Here is a 17832-nt window from a genome sequence, read left to right on the forward strand (position 1 = left end):
AGGACCTGACAAGTGTACTTGCACCACTATCTCAGCACTTTAAATTTTTCCCACCTAGCTTAGGCAGACAGTGGTCTGTGTGGCCATGCCTTAATCTTTGCCAGTTTAATCACCTGTTACCTAAGGCTGAACGAGGTGCGCGGGGGTGTGTGAAAAGCCCCTCCTCATACTCTAGTACAGGTCAGGGCCTGTGCAGTCTGAACTCCCAAACGTTGTAGTCCTGCATTCTCTTAGGATCGAATGGTGAGCTGGAGGTCATCACTGAGCTCTCTAGTCCCACACACTAACTGGAAACAGCATCATACCCTTCCCAAAAGCCACTGCACAGACAACAGCTCCATCGAGTCAGTGGGGTCTGAAGCTTCTGCAAGCGCATGACTTTGGGCTGGGGCGAAGGTCCCGAGTCTGCTGGCTTGGCCATGGGATGACAGCTCATAGGCAGGGGTCAGCCAAACTCCATGAATTTTTGGCAGGTATTTCCGGCACCCATCCAACTAGGAAGCTCATGTTTTAATGCACAGTATATTTGGCCAGGTCTTAAGATGGGACAGGCTTCGTTTATTTATAGAAAAAGTTTAGAATGTGTACCTTTCTATGCAAAGCAGTTATCAAATGCTTTGATAACAACCAGCAGGTCACACAACACCTGCAAGGCTGTCTTCACCCCTTTGCAGCATCAGAAAAATGTACAGTAGCTGAGGGGTTAGTGCATCCTCTGGCAGTTACTCCTCTCATTCACTGCCTTCCCTGAGTGGTGAAATGCAGTTTCAGAGCTTGAGGTTCTGCACAATCCAGCCTTGGACAGCTGTCACTTTGGTGTAGACACCAGGGAAGAATGGCCTGGCACAGCCATAGCCCCAGCTTGTGATTCCTGCTAGAAACCACTTCCCTGAAGGTTCTTTACATGCCAGGGGCCCACCTGCATCACCCTGCAGAGAGAGGAAAAGGATCCAGTATCAAGCCACAAGCAGTGCAGCTCCCCCAGCCATTAAATGTTCTTTCTTTCTGGGGCAGGGGCATTTTCTGGCTGTTCCCCACTTCCCCAGGAGCTGCATTCCAGGCTGGAGAACTGCTCAGTGATGTACCTGCATGAACAATCTGAAGCTGGGACTCTGGAACATAGAAGAGTGTGTTTAGAGATACTGTAGGGTCATGGAACAGGCCCCACGTGGTCTCCTAGCATTATCTCTCTGTGTATTTCCCTGACCTGTCACAGGTTGGTGGGGCAAGCAGCAGGAGATGTATGCAGGATGGACATGCATAAAAGCAGCAGCCAGTTGATGGACAGACAGACATCTGAGCTAGGGGAGGCAGGGCAGGGCCCTCCTGAGACAATATAGTCTAGGGACTTGGCACGAGTTTGCTGTGTCCCAGCCACAGCATTTGTTGCTGTTGCACTCACTGAGCAGCTGTCGACGGTGCCCTGTGGGAAACCAGCACACAGCATCCTGCTGCTGATCTGGACAGGGTAGAACTTTTTGCAGGCCTGGTCTCCGATCACGTTCACTGCTGCTTTTTGCAGATGCTTTGACATGAGACCTGAGGAGACAAGTATTGCTGTTAGCTGGGTGAAGAGCACATGGGAAATAGCAGCGTGTGAAGTGGGGTCTCTTACTTGTTTGCCAGAGGGAGAGACCTGCTCTGGGAAAGTGAGTCACCTGGTTCAGCAGAGCAAACTCCGGAAGGTCCCTTGGGTGTGTCATTTGTCAGGCAGCTTGGCTGACCAGACACAAATTGGAGTGGTCCAATTTGGTATTGGGGTGGTCCTTGTACTGCAGAAGCACAGCTGGAGCAGCTGCTGTGGGGGTGGAGAGCACAGTGGCTGGCATGTAGAAAGCTTGGGAAAGCTTCAAGAGGAAAGAGGTGTGATAAAATGGAGGAGTAGTGTGCACGGTAGCTGGGGAGGAGATGATGGTGACACCAGGCCTTGCCCAGCTTGGTATCCTCTGCAGCATATGGCCTAGGATGGGAGTGCTTGGGGCTGTGGTGTGGGAACTTTGATGTTTGGGCTTGCAGTGTTGCAGTGTAGGTGGCCAAGCACTGAGCTTGGCCATCATGGTTGTGGGAGGGCCCTCTTTATCCAGTACCTCCTTCCTTTGTGGAGCCCCAGCCTGTGATGAAGCATCTGGCCCCTTCATGGAAGATGTGAGAATTGTCTGGGAGACATATAGGTCTGATGGTGCTGCTGAACGTGACAGGTGTGCTCAGCTCCAGTAGTGCCACATCATAGTCTAGGCTGTAGACGTTGTAAAAAGGGTGTTTGTAGATACGAAATATTTTCTCCATTTTGCCATCGATGCCACTCAGGAAGGGTGTTCCTAGATAGGCCACCCACATTTTGGGGTCACTGTAACTGCAGAAAGACAGCAAACCTGGCTGTTAGGAGCATAGCCTCACAAGGAGGGCCATCCCTCCACTTGTGGGGCTGGCCACACCTTAGGAGATCAGGACCCCTGTCTCCAGAACCAGTGAGTGTACTCAGGCTTCGTTCCATCCATTCCTTTTCACACTTACCTCTAGGGGCATTTCTCTGATAGGGGGTGTGTGCTTCCTGTGGGGCACAGCATGCCAGCCAGGTGCTGGACCACGAGGGAGGGCAAGGGCAGGTTGACTGATGGCACTGAGGCAAGAGCCAGCTGACTTAACTAGCTTATCTCAGACTTACATGTCAAAGCAGTGAGCTGCAGAGAGCAGCCACCGGTCAGCAATAAGGACAGCCCCACACTTGTGCTCCTTCCGCCGGAGCCAGAGACTGACTTGCCAGGGCCATTCTCCTCGAGCCGCGCTGCTGCCGCCCACGATCTTGCTAAAGGCCAGAGCTGTTGTTGAGCCACAGTCTGGAACACAGGAAGAAGCACAATGGTTTTAAAAAACCATAAATGGAAGGAATTACTTCCTGCCTTCCATAACCTGTGCTGTGGGACAGCCTTCTGGGGGAGCATGTACAGGACAGTAGGATGTGATGAATTCAGTTCACCCAGCTGAGGCAAGTCTTGATGGACAGGGTGTATTTTGCAGACTTGTTATCACAGATCACACCTTCCAGGGATGTGGTATGTGAGGAGCAGGTATTTGGATGGCCTGGCTCAGCTATCAAACAGCAAGGAATGTGCAGCCCAAAGTACAGTCCCAGGGATGCCAAGACACTTTCTGGGCTGCCATGTTGTGCAGACCTGTCTTGCCACCTTGTGCTACCAGACTGACTGGCCAAAAGGCCTGTGTGCTGGGAAATGGGTTCTAATGTCTGCAGCAGAGTAGAAGAGGCTGCACTTTCTGGCAGTAAATTTGGATCCAGCTCATCCAGCTGTATCTTGTTTTAGGGTCTGGCAGAGCAAGTATGATCTGGACCATAGTGGGCTAGCCTAGGACCCCAGTGTCTGGGCCCAAGACAGCCAGTGTTAATATGGTGGGTACCACTGTGGAGTCCAGGTCATGTAGAGCTGGCAGCAGCCACGGGCTACAGAGGAGAACTCACCACAGTTGTGCTCATCGAAGCCATTGCTGCAGTCCACAACACCATCACATTCAGGATTTTCTTTTCCAATACACACCTTGCTGGAACACTTGAAAGTGAGGCTGGTACAAGGCACCACTAGAAGGCAATAACCCATGACCTGCTCAGTACCCTCTATGCTGGAGGCCTCCTGCCCACATGTCAACGCATCAGTTCTCAGTTTTACCTGGGGTTTGGGTAGGCTTGGCAGTCTCGGTCGTTGTCAGAGCTGTAGAAGTTTTGCTCATGGTTGTATTCATCTTTGTCCGCAGGGTGGTTCTGCTGGCTGGACCTGCAGCCATTGTGCTGGGCTGGATAAAAACGGCTGTGGTAGAAGTTCTAGGGATGGCTGAGCTGGAGGGGATGCTTGTGCCACCACTGGGCAGCTGGGAGATGGTGTCCAGGATCCAGTCTGTGAGTTTGGTAATTCTGGAGTACACACCAGGTCTCATAGCCTGGGCACAACCAAATCCCCAGCTCACGATGCCAGCAAGGTAAAACACTCCTGGAGTCACCTCACAGGCCAAGGGCCCACCTGAATCTCCCTGCAGAAGAAGCAAGGCAATGGCTGCTCAGTCCAATCAGGTCTGCCCTAGGATACACCAGAAGCACTTAACTGCCCTCAACTCCTTCCTCCAGCCTTGTGGGCCTGTCTGCTGTCATGCAATGTGTATGCAGGGCATGAGCGTGGAGAAATTGAAGTTGGGGTCAGTGACTCAACCTGGCTCCTGTCAGCACCTTTCCACAGCTGCCACCAACTGCCACTGACTCACTGCCACAGGAGGAGACCTGCTTCATCCAGGATTTGTCTGGCCAGACAGAGTGGTGGGATGTTGGTTTAAGTAATTCTCAACTTGGTGGAGCTTTATTTGCTTTCCTAAATCTCCAAAGAAGTGGGCTGGGGTTTGTTTTGTGCTCAAGTACATGTGAATTACACAGTTGGATTACAGCAGCTCAGTAAATATTTCACAAGGATCTGCTGAAAGCAGAGTTAGCCCAGCTTTCTAGAACAATCTACAGCATAGAGAAATCCCACACTTTTACCTGGCATGAGTCTACCATCCCCTCCATGAAGCCAGCACAGATCATTCGGTCAGTGAGGGAGAAGTTGTAGAGGAAGTTGCAAGTGTTCTGTTCTATGATGCCCACAGATGCTTTCTGCAGGATCTCGGGCTTGGTGTCTGCATGAAAATCACAGAATTAGTGAGTGCAGCAGAGGGAAGGAGCTAGCTAATGGCTTTTAGACTGACTCAACACATATTTTGGGAAAACAGGCTCTAATCCCACATGGGAATTGACTCCTATAAAACCTGTTTTCTCTGCAGCCCTGAAGCTTGGCGCTCACCCCAGGGTGCAGTTTGTGTCTGTGCTAAGGCTTCTGCACAGTTTGTGTCCCATGCTCCTGAGAGTCTGTGGGCTTCTTGTCAGCTGGACTTGTTTGGTAGCACATGTGCCACTCTCAGGCTTTCTCCTTATAGTGGGATCTTTGCTTATGCTCAGTGCTTGAACACCTCTGTGACTGAATGGCTGACACGCCATCCTGCCAGGGCTGCAGCAGGCTCTGAGGCAAGGCCTGACACTTGTTTAGCACAGCAGAGCTACTGAGGGCGGTCCGGCAGGTTTTTCCTGGCTCCCACCAAGCTGCCTCTCCTTAAGGTAGTGCTCTGTGTGCCTTTATTCTTGCTTATTCTTGTGTTTCTGTCAGTTCCTGACTGTCCCTGTTACTGATCCCTGTCCTATACATTCCCAGGAATGTGGATTGAGCACGGGCTTTGCTGCTCAGGGTATCACTGCTCCAAGGCAAACCAGCAGGTAATGCATTACTGCTTACCATTCCCTTCCTGGAGGTCACCCCATCCAGAAATGAGGCATTTCTTGCCAACAGGAAACTTCTGCATGGCAAGTGGGAGGCACACAGGCTGTATGTATTTGTTGAAGGCAAGAGGTCTTGCCAGTTCAAGTACAGCTACATCAAAGTCCAGAATCATGGGGTTGAAGAGGGGATGTGGGATCACTCTTGTTACATTGACTTTCACTGCATTCTCGTCTGTTCCATTTATTGATGTTGTTCCCACATAGGCTTCAATCTCTTCTGGCATTGTCCTGCAAATACATAAACCTAAATGTGCATACTCACACACTTACCCCTGGCATGAATTCTGACATTGAATTTAGAGACAGCTTTACATGATCAGCATGCAGCAGAGCAGCCCTACTAAGTCAGGCCCAAAGAACTGTTTCCAGCAGTGGCACCTGTTGGATATTACCTGAAGAGCAAATAAACATACAATAATAATCCTCTCTTCACCTTCAGGAATTTATGATTTCAGGAGTATTCTGGCACACAGGTGGTGTCTCTCTATTCAGTAGATCTTGCTGGATTTTTTGGTTTTATTTGGATTTTTCTAATGCTATGTTTTGTTTTTTTTAACCCTAGGTGAATTTTAAATATTTAGCTTAATTACATTTATTAGAAAAACTGCTTCCTTTTGATTGTTTTCCACCTGCTCTTGGTGATTATTTGGTATCTTAAAAAGACAGTCAAAAGGCATTCCCTAAACACTTTGTACCCTTCATTATTGTACAGTCCCATCAAACACTGCCTTCCCATTAGTTATTTTTATTCCCAGGTCTAGTCTGATCTATTTTGTTGTGCTTGTTATGATGCTGCTACACACCCTGCTCATCCCTGAGCCTTGTGAACACTAGCACACGGTGTTACTCTTGCCCTCCCTGTGATGTTGGAGCACTCGGTGTGCTGTGCATTACCAGCAACATCCCACTCATCTCCCATGTTTTTTACTGCATCCCTGTGCTCATTAACTGTCTCTGCCACAGGACTGCTGCTGTCAGGGCAATATCCACATGTTTCTGACCTCTTGTTTTGCAATAGCTGATGGAGGCTCATCTTCATTCAGCACTGTTGGTTTTGCTGTGTACCTCATTTCACACTTGCCTACCTTGCTCCTTTATTGCCCAGCTGTTTAATGCATGAGGTTGTCTTAAAATCCTTCAGAATTAATAACCCACCTTTTCTGCTTTCAGGAATTTATTCTTGACAAGCATTATCTTCTTGCTACTCACTTCTTCAGGCTACATATAAACCTAGGCTTGGGTTCTTGCAGTTTAACAGAACTATGCAGGATTGAACTGACCATTTTCCCTTTACCAACTGACCATGTGTCTCTATTTCACATAATACAGACAATTTTTAAAGGTTGAGTTTATTAAAAAAACTCTCTTGTGGCACTTTCTTCCACCTCTCTTAGATATGTTGTCCTTTCTCCCTGATCAGGCTGCTTTAACCTTTCTCTGCCTCATTCCAACCTTCCCACAAACTCCTTTTTGCTATGAATGTCAAGCTATAGCAAAAATTAATGTCCAACACGTGTTCTCGATTTCCATTTCTTGGCCCCAGTGCCACACTGTGGGTTTGGCTGTGCAGCTCTGTGCCGGTGGGCAGGTGAGCTGGAGCAGGGACAGGGACGGGCTCTTACTCATTGAAGCAGTGAGCTGCTGACAGCAGCCAGCGGTCCCCAATGATGGTGGCTCCACAGAAATGTCTGGAGTCTTCTTTCAGGCTGACTTGCCAAGGGATCTCTCCTCTGGAAGCATCTGTTCCTCCCACAATCTTGCTGGGTTTAGAGAACCCGGGTCGTCCTCCACACTCTGAACAAAAGTCAAAGCATGACTTGTGAGTATTGCTAGCAGAAGATAAGCAAGAAAAGACTTCACTCTCTAACCAGTAGGGCTTAGCAGGGAAAGGTAAGGCCTGAGGTGAGAGATATCTACCCAAGCCCTGCTGGCTGATAGTGGCAGTGCCTGATGGTGGCCATGTACAGCTGTACTTTCACACAAAATGCTGTTCTGCATCTTGCTCTCAGCAAGTTGTGAATCCCGGGCCTTTCTTGAAGGCAGAGTAATCAGTAGCTCCATGCCTTTTAGCCTTGCCATTACAGATAAAATATTATTCTAGATTTAGAAAAACACCCTTCATTTGCATTTCCTTGCAAAGCTGCTGGGAGCATTCCTTGGAGTGGACAGGTCATCCTAGAGACACTTGCCCTCCTTCCCTTCAGGGAGCATGGCTGCTGTGAAGGGACAGCTATCAGTTATGAACTGCTGGGAGCTCCTTAGGTGGCAAGCAAAAGTAAGTGATCAACAGATTAAATACTGTCAGATGCTGCTGTGCCTTAGTGACCTGTTCTGGGCCTGCCAGAGCAGACCAGTTACACAGCAAGATTACACAGTCACAAAAGCAAAGGAGCACATGGAACTGCAGAAGTACTGAGTGGCTTTGTCAGGTTGCTCTGGACTCAGCTAGGGCAGCCATATAGTGGCTTTGTACCTTAGCACTTTGGCAAAGTTGTGTGGCTCACCCTACAAAAGGTCAGCTTAGGTTACTGGAGGAATGAACCTGATGTTTGGACCTACACCAGCCACTCTGCCTGCCAGGATGCACCCACTGTGGGTGCTCGTACCTTGTGGTCCTGCTGCAGCCCCTGGCCTGCTGGCAGCTGGGGCTGGTAAGGTGGTCGGGGTTGCTCCAGTGGTGGTGTTGACCTCTTCAGCACTGACCATGTTACTGTTAGTCCTCAAGTGCACTGGAGGAACAGTACGGGCTATGGAGGTAGGGAAGGCAGAAATAGCATCCAAGATCCAGTCTCTGAGTTTGGTAACACGTGTGTAAACCCCAGGCCGCCTGGCTTCAGCACATCCAATACCCCAACTCACAATTCCCGCCAGAAAAAACCTGCCAGATGGTTCTTGGCAAACCAGAGGCCCACCAGAGTCACCCTGCAAGAGAAAGCAAATGGTGAGCTCTCCCTGGGGAAGCACTGAGCTTGCCCTGGCCACCCTCAGCATCCCTCTACCAGTGGGAGTCTCTCTGTCCCTTTACATTTGCTCCAGCCTAGTGATGAGTGGAGCATCTGGGTGCTGGCCTTTGGGTGTTCCTCCATGTGGGCACACTGTCCTGCTATTACACAGAAGCCTCGTGCCCTTTATATGCCAGAAGAACAAAGGACACAATCTGTAAAATCTAGGATTAAGCATTTCTACTGCTTTAGTAATTTGTTAAACCTCATAAAGGTTAATCCTAGCAGCCCATACACAACCAGATGATGGGTGTTCATTGCCTGATACACAACCCAGGGAGACAACATTAATGTTTGCATCAGGTTTTCTTCATGGCAGAAGTGGTTCAGTTCTTGGTTCTTGTGGGGCCCTGTGACCATCACTGATGGACATGTAGTGTCTGTGAAGCTGGTAATGCCTTCTGGGGATGAGATTGCTCTCGATCAGTAATTAATAACCAGATGGATCATGTTCATCACCCAACTTTGAATCTTCAATTCTTGGCCCCTTCTCTGGTGTTTGTGCTGTATTTGGTGCAGAAATACAAAGCACTACCACCAGAAAAGTGCAGATTTGTTTAGCTGGTTTCTGTTGGTTTGAACGTTCCTGCCAAGCTACAGAGACAGACCTGGAAATCACAGTCCTCCTCTGGCATCACAGTTCTCCTCTCTCCATACTATCAAAGGCAGGCTTGTCTCCAGCTCACCACTTGCAGGATGGAAAAAACTAAAAAACCACTCTGTTGTTCACCAAAAACTGTTGTGTATGTTTTAGTTTCCACTGCTGCCCTTTGCCCATCTGGATTTTTATCTGAAGACCTGTGTGGAATATTGGTAGGGCCAGCCCTGATGACAGTTCAGGAAGACAAGAAAAGTAATTAATTAACTGAAAGAGCCCCTTAAATAACAGTACCCTGCTCTAAGCAGTAAAGAACATATCCTCATTTGTGTCTTCTGCAGTCACTGATCTGTGCTTGGGTCCAAGGCAGGGCCTCAAACCTCAGTGGGAAACAGTGACCATAGTGTCAGTTCTGCTTATTGAAGTGTCACTTGATGCATACTGGGAGGAAGAAGCTTTATGTGGGCAGGTGTGCCATCTTCTCTGGGCAAAGCTTACCTGACAGGAGTCAACCTTCCCCTCCAGATAGCCAGCACACATCATCCTGTCTGTGAGGACATGGCTGTAGAGACTGGAACATAGGTTCTGGTCTAGAAGCTCCACTGTTGCTTTCTGCAGGAACTCCGGTTTCACCACTGAATGAGAAAGACACAGCTGTGAGCTCAGTGCAGGAAGCCCTGCACGGGATCAGCAGCTCAGGGTACAGCCCACCTCAGCTGGCCAGAGCAAGGTCTGAGCTCCCTTCCCCTGATGCCTTCTGCCCCACTCACACCCCACCACGTCTGCTCTGCTGCCTGCCATGCTTTGCTTACAGAAATCCTCCTTGAGGTAGCCCCAGCCAGAGATAAGGCACTTCTTGCTGGTGGGGAAGTGATGGCCAGCATCTGGCAGGCACACGGGCTGGATGTACTTAGTGAAGGTCACAGGTTTCTTCAGCTCCAGCACGGCCACATCATAGTCAGCTGTGTCAGCGTTGTAAGAGGGGTGTGGGATGATCTGTGCAATGTCCATTTTCACTGCACTGCCATCTGAGCCTCTGAGGGAGGTGGTCCCTGTGTAAGCTGCCCACATGGCTGGGTCCTGAAACCTAGAGGAGAGATAGTGGGAGCCCTGTGAACCTGCAGCCACAACATTGTCCTGCAAACCCAAGCTGCCTACTGCCCATCCTGCCATCCACTCCAGGAGTGATGGAAACTCCTCATTCTCCCCGTGGTGGAGCAGAGAGGTGCAGTGGGAGCTTGGGCAGATATGGCAGCTTTTGGAACAGGGATGGAGGGTGCAAAGTGGTGTGACTGAAACTTACTCAGTAAAGCAGTGAGCAGCAGACACCAGCCACTTCTCTGTAAGGATTGCAGCGCCGCAGAAGTGCTCGTTGTTCTCTCGAAGGCTGACTTGCCATGGGAACTCCCCTCTGGATGCCTCTGAGCCTCCAACTATCCTGCTGGCAGTCTGCATGGCAGGACGACTCCCACAGTCTGAAAGGGAGGAGAAACTCAGTGCCCCAGGATCCTGCTACTGCACCCCAGCAACACACTCCTGGGGGCAAGTGGGAAAAGCTGCTTCAGCTTTGTGTGTGCTGCTGGCATATGCTCAAGCAGCTGGGTGGTACTTGGGATGTCACAAAGCAGCCTTTACCCTGCAGGCTTGGGAAGAGCACTGCAAAGCACTGGGCCATCACAGCATCCTCCCTGAAACTCTTCTAGAGCAAGAAACTGTAGAGCAGCATCCTGACTAGTTTGATGAGCTTAGCTACTGCCTTGTGATAAGCTTCCAGCAGCTCATGGGCATGTGTTCTTGTCCACTGTGCCAGACCACCAGTAAGGTGGACCTTGTCACCACAACCCATCACAGCTGATGGGACTAAGGTGTTTCCAGGGCACAGTGTCCCTCATCCCAATGCAGTCATTTACTATTGCCTTGAAAATCATGGCATGTCCTTGGCTGTTTCCAGTGCCTGACAGCCACTGGTGTCCCCCATGTCAAGGTCTGCCAACAGTGGGCTGTGGCTGGGTTCTATGTCCAGGACACCTGCTGTGGGAGATTCAGCACAGCCCCTTCCATCAGAGGCATCAGCACAGCATGTCTGGCTGTCACATTCAGGGCTTTCTTTTCACATACTGGATGTTGGAGCAAGCCTGTGTCCCAAGAGCAGCTCCCTGGGGACAGCAAGGCTTGAGTCACTCATGTCTTCTGCAGTCCACGCAGCAACTATCCCCTGCCTTCCCCAGGGGCAACCACCCCTGTATCCTTGTCCTTCTGCTCCCTGGCTGCCCCAGAGTCCCTGCAGGATGGTGCTGGGTGCAGAGCTGCAGCTTGTTTTGAGCTTGCAGGCCCCTGGACCACCAGGCTATGAACAAGATGGGGCCCAAGCCTGTATCTGTATCCAGGCTGCTGGTGAGGAAGAGGAGGAGGAGGCTGCAGAGTGCAGGTGATTCTTCCTGCTGCCTGGCTCTTACCTGATTTCAGTCCAGGTCTGTGGGAAGAAACCTTGTTGGGACCTGGGAAAAAAGAGGAAGGAATCAGGATCAGCAAGGGCAGGGCAGCCCAGCCTCAGGTCCTGGAGCTGTGTTCCTGGGCTGGGGCTGCCACGGCCTTTGCTGCATCTTCCTTTCCTGCCTGGTGATCTCTGTGCCCACCTGTGGCCAGTGTGAGGCAGGGCCCAGGTCCACAGAGCAGGGGAGGCACAGCTCCCTGGTGCCCTGCAGGCTTTGGGCTGACTCCACGTGGAGAGAGAAATTCCTAAAAGCTGTGGAAGTGAGCTGCCTCTCAGGAGCAGACTGGGGCTGAAGCTATGCAAAGCTGTTTGCCTAAAGCCAAGGGGACTCCAGCACCTTCCATTTGGGCAGCACAAGGCTCCCAGAGATCCAGGGATCCTGCCCTGGATTCTGGCAGAGGGTGCAGAGGGAGCTACAGAGGAGCCCACGCCTTCTTGCTTCCCAGGCTCATGGGTTTTTTTTAATTGGCTGGACCTGGAGTCCTACAGTCACATGCAACTCCACAGTCACAGAAGGAAAGGAGAATTTCTTGTCAGGTGGTTTCAGAGAGTAATTCAACTACGAGAAATAGCAACCTGAGCTGTAGTTATTGCTACAACTCTGAGGTCGGCCTAAGGGCTGCTGTGCACAGGTAGGTACAGAAAATCCAGCCATTGACTTCCTGGAGCTTCATTCCCTATCCCTCAGATGGATTTCAGGTGCTGCAAGAAAAGCCAAAATAGTTGCAATTCATGCTTTAGGTTCTGTCCTCGTTGTGGGTCCCTCAACCTGCTCTGGCACTGCAGAGCAGCTGGACAGCATTAGTGTTGGAGAGGTATCTGGGGGCTCCACAAATGTCTCTTAAGCTGGCAAGATCTAGGCTGGATTCTGCTGCTGCCTGGTGAAGCTGGAGCAGCTGGGAGCCAGGCAGATCATGTTAGCAGCTTGCTGGGTGCCTGCCAGCACCCCAATTTCTAACACTGACCGGGCATTCAGAGCTAAAACCCTGCAGCAGTTGGGGTGGCTCATGGTGGCTCAGCTGTGCGCCCCTGGGTGCCAGCAGCCCCAGCACAGGGCAGCAGGGCCACACCTGTGAGAGAGGCTGAGGAGATGGTCCCGTAGGCAGCCAGGGAGAACCCCTGCTTGTGCAGGGCAGCTGCCAGCCCGTGCCTGAAAGCTTCCTCCTCCAAGGCAGAGCTCAGGGGCTGGGAGTCCTGGGGGGTGAAGAGGAGGCGGAAATGGACGATCACACTGGAGTTTCCATTCCTGTTGGGAGACAGAGAATTAAGGGCAACCTTGGCTTCATGGTCAGTACAAGGGTCAGGTTCCTGTGCTAGCTCTCTACAGGGAACCCAAAGGAAACAAATCTTATTCTTAATATTTTAATTCTTAATAATTTAGGTTTCTCTGGAGATGTGCTCTGGGTTGACATGATCATTTGAAATTTTTTTTTCCTTTGGCCCAAAGCTGTGGTTAAACAAAATTCTTTTCCTCTGCCTTTCTGACTGCATTTTGAAATTTAAAAATCCAGAACATTGCTGCAATCCCAGATGAAAGTCCAGCCTTGACCAGTTTCTCTTTGTACTAGCTTTGAACAAGAGCACAGGTAAGAGTTCACCTTCTTGGTGAGGCTTGTCAGAATTCTCTGAAACATGAGCTGTAGGGTCTGCAGAGATAGCTGCCCACACTCACCTGTAGCCCAGGATGGTGCAACCAGTGCAACTCCAGTTCAGCTGGGAGTCCTGGAGACTGGACAGAAACTGCAAAGCAAAGAGTGATGGTCACACATTTACTGGACCCCAAGGAGATGGGAATAGATGATGCCTGGGATTTTGCTGGAATGTGGAACTGTTGGTGCCTGGTTTCTTGCTCTGTAAGCAGAAGCACCCATGTCCAGCTCATTTGTAAACTTTTTCCCACCCCGGCTTTTAGGGCATGAGGCAGTACATCTTTTTTCTATGTAAGGAATAGGCCTGAACACACGTTTCCCACTCCATGAATGTCTCTCAGGGCCTTGACAGGGCCTCTCAAAGTGTAGTTCAGCCCCACAGTGTACCCTGCTGATGTTTAAGAAGTCCTAGTTTTCCTCCTGCCCTTGGCTTAGAGATTCTGCTGGTGCTACCACCACAGTATTTCACAAGTGTTTTCCCAAGGCCCAGATAACTCACCAGCCTCTCAAGAGCAGGTGTCAGCACCCTGTAGTAGTCTGAGTTCTCTGTCTGTAAGCTGCTATTGAATGGGATTCCTTGCAGCTCCACTGTGTGCTCAAAGCTGGCCTCTCCTGTGGAATGGCAGGCTGCCAGAAAGGGAAGGTGTCTGTCAGAGGCAGCTTTCCTCACAGCTTTGCAACATGAATATCATCCTGTCCTTCAAACCCCCTGTTTTTAGCAGCTTGACTATCCCTGAGCATCCCAGCTGCCTCGGGGGTGCCCCATAACTGCACTGGGGTACCCTGTGCATGTGCAGGAATAGCATTTTGTACTGAACTTGTTTGAACTTGAAAACAGTGGGTTTTTTGTCAAGCCTGAGACAGAAATTCATGAACAGATGGGTACAGCCTGGCAACCTGAGATTGGCCCTGTCCTTGCAGGAACAGCCTCGGAAAGGTTCTGCTGGGTACTGAAGCCACCTCAGAAACTGTGACTGTACAGGTGGCATGTGTCAGTCATGTCATGCTGGGGTCTCACTGGCATGCTGGCCTGAGGTGGCCATGGGGCAGCAGAAGCAGCAGGAGAGAGGTGGAAGAGGGAGGGAGATGGTGGCCATGCTCTGGAGTGGGACAGTAAAACAGGCAGTGCTCAGTGGCTGCAAGGGTCATGGTGGGAAATGGCAGAGGCAGCAAGGTACAGTGACAAGAAATTTCAAAGTCACAGAGACAGACTACAGGACAGAATCACAGAATCATGGAATTGTTTAGGTTAGAAAAACCTCTGAGATCATTGAGTCCAATCATTTCACCAGCACTGCCAAGGCCACCATGTCCCCTAATGCCACATCTACATGTTTCTTAAATCACTTAAATTGCAGGGATGGGAATTCCACCACTGCTCTGGGCAACTTGTGCCAGGTCTGGACAGCCCATTCAGTGAAAAAATTTTCCCTATGTCCAATCTTAAAACTCCCCTGGGCCACCTTGAGGCCTTTTCCCATTTTCTGTCCTTGTTCCCTGGGAGCAGAGCCCAAACCCCACCAGGCTGCACCCTCCTTCCAGGAGTTGTGCAGAGCCAAAAGGTTCCTCCTGAGCCTCCTTTTCTCCAGACTGAGCCCCTCAAGCTCCTTCAGTTGCTTCTGGTGCTCCAGCCCCTTCCCCAGCTCTGTTCCCTTCTCTGATCACGCTCCAGCCCCTCAATGTCTTTCTTGTCATGAGATGTTTTAAAACTGAACCCTGGATTTGAGGTGGGGCCTCACCAGTGCCCAGCACAAAGGGACAGTCACTGCCCTGATCCTGATGGCCACACTATTGCTTCAGCAGATCAACATCCCACCCAGCTTGGGTCATCTGTGAACTGACTGAGGATGCCCTCCATCCCCACTGATGAAGATAATTAACAGGGCTGGCGTCAAAGTGGCCCTGAGGATCACCACTGGTCACCAGTCTCCAGCTGGATGTGACTCCATTCACTCCCACCCTCTGGGCCTGGGCATCCTGCTAGTTTTTACCCATTAAAGAGCACACCCATCCAAGCCATAAGCAGCCAGCTTCTCCAATAAAATGTTTATGGGAAATGGTGTCAAAGGCTTTACTGAAGTTGAGATAGACCAGATTCAGATACTTTCCCTCATCCACTAGGTAGGTCATCTTGTCATAGAAGGACATCAGATTGAAGCAGGAAAGGAATAGAGCATATGTATCATGAGACACTGAAAATAAAGTGCTTCAAAGTCACATAGTGAGAACATGAGCTGACTACAGCCCTTGTAGTTTTTGTGCATTGTGCAGAAAGGTGTCTGCATTTTGATCTCGGTAGGAGGATTTTGAGATTTTTGCTATACGCAGTGCAGACCACTTCTCTTTTGGAGTGCTAAACTGAAAGAATGTAGCTGGCAGCACACTCACCCAGCAGGATGCCCAGGCAGAGGGCTGCTGCAGTGCCTGCCACGGCAGCAGCAGCAGTCACCTTCCAGCAGCAGGCCCCCCATCTCCTCCTCCGGGTGCCTTGCCCTGGCTTTATCTGCTCCATGCTTTCTGAGCAGCTCTACAGATGGGCTCTGTGATTAAAAAGAAGAGGAGGAAAATTACAAGACTGGGATGAAATCTGTCATGCCAGCTAAGGTAACCACAGGAGCATCACTGTCTGCTCCTGCTGGACCATTCCGACCTGGCAATGGCATTAGGCTACGTGTATCCCTAAGGTGCATGTTATATGGATTAAAGCTCTCTAAGTAATATACCTCACCCTGCAGTTGTTCATGAGGCAGATTCCAGGGTGTTTCATATAGCCCAATGCTATTACACATTTTTTGCAGGAATTCTGGAAGAATTATAAAATCACAGTGGGTGATTCCCCACCCCCCCACACACTTTACAGCATTTAGCTGAGAGCTCCCAATGCCTAGTAATGTAGAGCAATTAATATGTCCTTTGCTTACAGCTTTGCTGCTATCCTGATAGTGCTGGCCAGTGCTAATGCTGGCCACCCACAGGAGCAGATTCTCCTTCCCTGTGGCCAGCATTAGCACTGGTGCTTCCAGTATTTTGCCCCGAGTGGTCCTGCACCCAAAGCAAAGCCCCTTCATGTCACCTTTTCTGCCTCCAAGCTTTCCTTTGCTTGACTGGTTTCAGTATGTCAATGTTTTTCATGCACTGAAGATGCTCAGATGGGATATGTTGCTCCAAGTGTGAATTCAAAAATGCCAAAAATAGAAGGAGTATCTTTCCTGTTTTTTGGTTTTTTTCCTCTGCAGTTTTTCCAGTACAAGCCAGACTATATTTGGCCTTCATTTGCACATCATCAACAACTAGGTATTACTAGGAATGAAACCAGCCTGTAATATACATAGTTATTACATCATTCAGACAGGTTAGTATCTGCAACAAGCCCAATGAGACAAGGAGGGACACTGATTTCCTGTGGTCCTAAAATGTATTAAATTACTGTATTAATATTTCTCCCTCATAGGCATGAAGAAGACGCACAATGCTGCTGTTCAAACTGGCAGGCTGAAGTTGCCTCAGACAATTTGTGAGATCAGAGTGGAAATCCACAGAAGTCCGCTCCTCTTGGCCAAGGGTCCAGAGTGATTTTTTTTTTTGAGGACTCAACCTCTAACTGTTGGGGAACTCAGATTTACAGAAGACACCAGAAAAGCCTTGGCAAGGCACAATCACCTCTCAAACTTACTCTGTCTTGATATCAACAGCGTCCAAGAGTACAAAACCCACCCAGCTCTTCCCTCCTCAGTTCCTGAGTCTGCCCTGCTGAGGGACATCTCCCATGTCACATTCCTATTCTCTCTGTGCTGGGAGAGGTTGGGCTGCCACAGCAGCGATTCCCTGCCGCTGTAAATCAGACTGGGACTTCAGAGAAGCTGCAGAGGAACAGCTTTTTCTAATGTAAATGCATCCAGCAATGAAAGGAAGAGGGGAGGAAAGGGACACAGGGAGAAGCAGCTCCCTGTTTCAGAAGAGCTTTTCAGTGTTTTCCAAGAGGCGTCAGCAGCTCTTTAAACAGAAGCTTCTAGATAAGAGATTTCAGAAGGTCACTTCTTTGTGAGGCAGCAGACAGAGAAAGGGGAGAGGGAGGGAGAGTCTGTCCAAGATGCCTCTGTTTTTCTAGCAGACACCCAAATATTCTTTTTCAGCTGTAACTGAGCCTGGCACAGATTGGCACTGTGGCCCCCGGGTTCTGCTAACAATATCTCTGTTTGACAATTCAGCTCTGGCTAAGGGGAGACAAGTAGGGAACCTTTTCTCCAGTGGTCCTTGTGGCCTGAATACATACAGATGAGGAATCTCTCCTTCCCTCTTTCGGTAGGTTTTGGAGTCACTGTCCCTCTTGCAGTGTGCTGAATGTGGGCACCAGAAATCCAGTTCAGGTGTGCTGCCCAGTGCAACAGTGAACTTCAATGGACCTCAAAGGTAGAACAGGTGCATCTGAGGAAAAAAATAAAAATTGCAGACAAAACTGGCTCTGGCTTTTTTTTTTTTTTTTTTTTTTTTTTTGCTTTTTTTTTTGTTTTTGACAATACAATCTTAGTTGCATGTAAAAGTCATGCTACAAAAAAAGGTACTTGGAAACCTAGAAAAAAGTTTGCATTAGTGATTGCAGAAGCGTTTTAACTGGAAAATAGACTATTTAGAGAAACTTTCTACTTCTCAAAACAATCAAAACTTGTCTTTGTTCTCCCTTTTAGCATATTTTCTTTTGCTGTCAGTGGTGTGAGTTAAAA

The 17832-nt window shown here is 49.6% G+C and overlaps 1 protein-coding gene across 3 annotated transcripts; it reads right to left on the reverse strand.

Moving 5' to 3' along the window:
* Positions 1–454: 454 nt before the first annotated feature.
* TMPRSS9 (transmembrane serine protease 9) lies at positions 455–17533 on the reverse strand. 3 transcript variants are annotated; one of them, XM_063160763.1, is made up of 19 exons: positions 17385–17533; positions 15500–15651; positions 13611–13738; positions 13135–13202; positions 12533–12708; positions 11425–11466; positions 10272–10443; positions 9781–10055; positions 9467–9603; positions 7975–8290; positions 6991–7162; positions 5325–5596; positions 4538–4674; positions 3681–4038; positions 3476–3592; positions 2666–2837; positions 2088–2353; positions 1403–1539; positions 455–929 (listed from the first exon to the last, which is right to left on the reverse strand). In XM_063160763.1, the coding sequence occupies exons 2-19, from the start codon at positions 15621–15623 to the stop codon at positions 768–770; spliced, it is 3231 nt and encodes a 1076-aa protein (XP_063016833.1). In that variant the 5' UTR covers positions 15624–15651; positions 17385–17533; the 3' UTR covers positions 455–767. The 3 variants fall into 3 exon arrangements, with proteins under 3 accessions (XP_063016833.1, XP_063016831.1, XP_063016832.1); XM_063160761.1 differs by lacking the exon at positions 455–929 and having other exon boundaries at positions 1175–1539; XM_063160762.1 differs by lacking the exon at positions 455–929 and having other exon boundaries at positions 1175–1539; positions 17349–17401.
* Positions 17534–17832: the final 299 nt, after the last annotated feature.

The sequence above is a fragment of the Melospiza melodia genome, chromosome 7, assembly GCF_035770615.1.
Source record: "Melospiza melodia melodia isolate bMelMel2 chromosome 7, bMelMel2.pri, whole genome shotgun sequence".
Classification (NCBI taxonomy): Eukaryota; Metazoa; Chordata; class Aves; order Passeriformes; family Passerellidae; genus Melospiza; species Melospiza melodia.

Coding starts and splice junctions, on each gene's coding strand:
- TMPRSS9 (XM_063160761.1), bottom strand. CDS start 15,623: ATGGAGCAGATAAAGCCAGGGCAAGGCACCCGGAGGAGGAGATGGGGG. Junction 9,604..9,780: donor CTACCTCAAGGAGGATTTCT/GTAAGCAAAGCA, acceptor TTTCTCATTCAG/TGGTGAAACCGGAGTTCCTG. Junction 5,597..6,990: donor GCAGCTCACTGCTTCAATGA/GTAAGAGCCCGT, acceptor ATGTATTTGCAG/GACAATGCCAGAAGAGATTG.